Source organism: Dipodomys spectabilis, unplaced genomic scaffold, assembly GCF_019054845.1.
Source record: "Dipodomys spectabilis isolate Male_0828 unplaced genomic scaffold, ASM1905484v1 ptg000003l, whole genome shotgun sequence".
Taxonomy (NCBI): domain Eukaryota; kingdom Metazoa; phylum Chordata; class Mammalia; order Rodentia; family Heteromyidae; genus Dipodomys; species Dipodomys spectabilis.
This window is the reverse complement of record NW_024870680.1, coordinates 17309968-17313944: the sequence shown is the minus strand read 5'-3', so window position 1 is coordinate 17313944 and position 3977 is coordinate 17309968. Positions and strand designations below refer to the sequence as shown.

Below are 3977 nucleotides of genomic sequence, written 5' to 3'. Positions count from 1 at the left end.
TTAAGTACCTGCCATCACCTTACTCACCTTTTCTACTGGATATCCCTACTCCCACTGATACCTGGCCCCAACACAGCCCATTTTACTTTCTTTTTTTTAGTTTTATTTTTTTGGTCCAGTCGTGGGGCCTGAACTCTGGGCCTGGGCGCCGTCCCTCAGCTCTTCAGCTCAAGGCTAGCACTCTACCACTTGAGCCATAGCACCACTTCCGGCTTTTTCTGCTTATGTGGTGCTGAGGAATTGAACCCAGGGCCTCAGGCATGCAAGGCAAGTGCTCTACCACTGAGCCACCTTCCCAGCCCCCCCATTTTACTTTCATCGTTGCTTTTTTTCATTTTTTTATGATATAGTAATTGTACAAATAAGTTTTAGCATGGTATTTCACACATGTACATATTATACTTCAGTTAAATAACCCTCCCTGCTGGTCTCCCTTTCCTTATCCCCCACTCCTCATCAGCTTTCACTGAGAGTCCTTAGACCTATTTTGAGTTTTCTTAAGGAAACTTCTTAGCGCTTTCCATATAATTTACATTTCCACCATCTTTCTTCTTTATCTTTGCTAACATCTTTTGTCTTTTGTCTGTGTGTGTGTGTGTGTGTGTGTGTGTGTGTGTGTGTGTGTGTCCATCCCCTGGGGCTTGAACTAGGGGACTAGGAACTGTCCCAGAGCTTTTTTATTCAAGGCTAACACTCTACCATTTGAGCCACATCACCACTTCCAGCTTGGGTGGTTCATTAGAGATAAGAGTATTAGGGCTTTCCTCCCTGGGATGGCTTGAAACCAGAATCCTCAGATCTCAGGTCCTCAGATCTCAGGCTGATACTAAACTTTTTACATAGCTAGGATTGCAAATGTGAGCCAAGGGCACCCAGTTATCTTTTGTCTTTTTCACAAACATCATTCCAGCTGCAATGAGGCAAGAACTTAGATACAGTTTGAGAATAATTAGTCATGATGATATTTTCATATAATATTGGCCATCTGTTCATTGACCATTTTGGAAGTATCTATTTAGTTATTTTGTTTATATTTTAGTAAGATTATGCTCTTCCATATTCCAGATATTCAGCATTTATCAGATGCATAATTCATGTTTTTTCCCAGTCAATAAGAGTTGTCTTTTATTCTGTTGAAAAAGGAAAAAGAAAAGGAAAACAGAAAGGAAATTTCCTTCATGATTTTTGCTTTACAAATTGTTGCAATATCATTTTTGTTGCCTATATTTTTTCACTCACCTCCTAATTCTCCTTTTACCTGTATTTTTATAAAAATCATTGAAACCTGCTACAATTGTTTTAAGACAAGGCGGGGGCGGGGGGTAAAAGGCAATCATAGAGAGAAAGTTTGAGAGGGTATATTGTATGCATATATGGATGTTACAATGAGGCTCTCCCTTGTGAAACTAATATATGCTAATGAAATGTCTTTTCAGAAAAACCAAAGATAGATATACCATCCAGTCTACTTCTGGGTTTATATTCCATAGCAAAAAAGGTGAGGTGTCAGGTTACAAATATAAAAGCCAAATTATCTGAGCAGGTAGTTTTGGATTTCATGATTGCTATCAATGTTAAGTGGATGTCTTCCCATGACCTAATATCCATATTCTATCAGATATTTCTGATTATTGTTGAAAAGATAAAAATTCTCTTGCTTAGTTTACTGATGGATTAGTGGATAAGTTGTGGCAACCATGTTTGAACCATGTCTCACATATGGACAGCAATGAAGCAGACTGGTAAAGGAAAATCCTTACAATTGGTGGAGTTTTGAGTAGCATCCTTTCTTTACTTCGTGTGGAAAAGAGATTGTCTTAATTAAGTAGTTGTACAGACACTTAGGTACTTGTTAAAGGTAAAAAGTCAGCAAGACTGGAAGAAGGGATTAAACAAAGCCCTGAGAATTTGTATGTGATAGAAACATTGAAATAAACAGAAAGGGTGAAAATATCTAACATTAACTACCGGATAGTACCCACAGTAACTCAAAAACTGGGTACAAACTACCTATGTATGGATATCAGTCACTAAGGATCTCTGTTATCCCCCTAGTCAACCTATGATTCAAGTTATAATGGCAGATATAGAGATAAAAATGACCCAAAAGTGAGAGCTCCCTTAACCAAGTCTAAACTTGATAAAATATTTGGAAATGTTACCCTCATGCCTGGAATGCTAGTAATATTGTTAACAACCTCCAATGTTCATCCAATAGGAACAGAAACTGAAATTGACCACTTCATACCCATTTTATTCCTGCATTGGCTCTGCACATGATAAAGGGCATTACAGATCCATCTGTCAAGAATCAAGGTCAAATTACGTTGATACTTACTGATAGGATCATTGACACTTACTCAGGATCTATTCAGCAAGGTGACAATTTTAAAAGAATGTAATTCAAACAAAATTCAAGCTCATTAAAATGATTTTTGTGTCATTAAGAAAAGAACAATTGGTTTATTTAGGAACACTTCCATGTTAAAAAATAGACTTTTCAAATTGTCTCTAGAGCCTGAACTGTTACTTCATACATCTCTGATGATGGTTGAAACCACAAATGGTTTGTTTACAAATATATCATCTTATAATGAAAATAAATCCATAATTTAGATGGCATTGTTAGAAACGTACAGGCAGTCTAAGTTTAAAAAAATAGTCATACATCCTATCAAGTACATAGTGTGGACGCCTGGAGGCCTATGTGGTAATTTGGGTAGAAGCATTCCATTCTCCATGTTCTGCCCAGTCTGAGAAAACTGCTGATTAGACATGGCTTTTCCTCTGCATTAACACCTTGTTAATAGCTTTCCGAATCTGCTTAGTCTTGACACTGTAAATGATAGGGTTGAGCACAGGAGGAATGAGTAGGAAGACATTGGCCATGATGGTGTGGATAAATGGCGGTGCTGAACGGCCATAGCGGTGGACAAGGGACAGGCTGATGAGAGGAATGTAGAAGATGGCCACAGCGCTGATATGGGATATGCAGGTATTGAAAGCTTTCTGCCTCTCCTCCGAAGAAGCAATGCTAAGGACAGATCGGATGATCAGGATATAGGAGAGTAAGATGCAAGGACAATCAAATCCTGTAGTGGAGAACAGGGCAAAAAGCCCAAGGATGCTGTTGATTCTGTTGTCTGAGCATGACAGCTGAATGAGATCAACATGGTAGCAGTAAGCGTGTGAAAGGACTAAAGAGCTGCAGAAGGACAGCCTCTTGACAAAGAGCACAACTGGCAACATGACCGCGACATTTCGTATCAGCACAATCACCCCGATCTGTGCAATCCTGGTATTGGTAAGGATGGTGGTATATCTCAGTGGGTCACAGATGGCCACAAAACGATCAAAGGCCATAGCCAGCAGCACCCCAGACTCCATGAAGGTAAATCCATGGAGAAAGAACATCTGAGCAATGCAGGCATTTAAGTTGATCTCTCGGGCATCCAACCAAAGGACACCAAGGGTCGTGGAAAGTGTGCATAAGGACAAGCTCAGGTCTGTGGCTGAAAGCATGGAGAGGAAGTAGTACATAGGCGCGTGGAGGCTCGGCTCACAAAAGACCACCAACAGAATCATGCTGTTTCCAGACAGAGCGATGACATACAGGAGACAGAAGGGAATAGAGAACCAGACCTGGTCTGCTCTCAGGCCTGGGATACCAGTCAGGAGGAAGATCACAGGCTGAGCACTGGTGTTATTGAGGACCAACATGGTGAAGGACTAAGAAGACAAGGATGTGGGAATAGTTGAACATAGCACACTGTGTATAGATTATCTGATACCGCATTCATTCAATTAGTATTGCTAACTCTTGAAAATCTTTGGTTTCTTTTCTTTTCTTTTTAAGCTACACACTTCCCTTCAAGTTTCCCTGTTATATATTTACTAAGAAAAGAAAATTACCTGAAACATTCCACATCAAATCAAGTCAGTCTTTCTCTTTAGTGGCAAAACATCAGAATAAAATC

At 39.7% G+C, this 3977-nt stretch overlaps 1 protein-coding gene across 1 annotated transcript; it reads right to left on the bottom strand.

The window, feature by feature from the left end:
* Nucleotides 1-2769: 2769 nt before the first annotated feature.
* LOC122116248 (olfactory receptor 51F2) lies at nt 2770-3741 on the bottom strand. Its single transcript, XM_042689893.1, has one exon. The coding sequence runs from the start codon at nt 3718-3720 to the stop codon at nt 2770-2772; it is 951 nt and encodes a 316-aa protein (XP_042545827.1). The 5' UTR covers nt 3721-3741.
* Between the last annotated feature and the right edge of the window lie 236 nt (nt 3742-3977).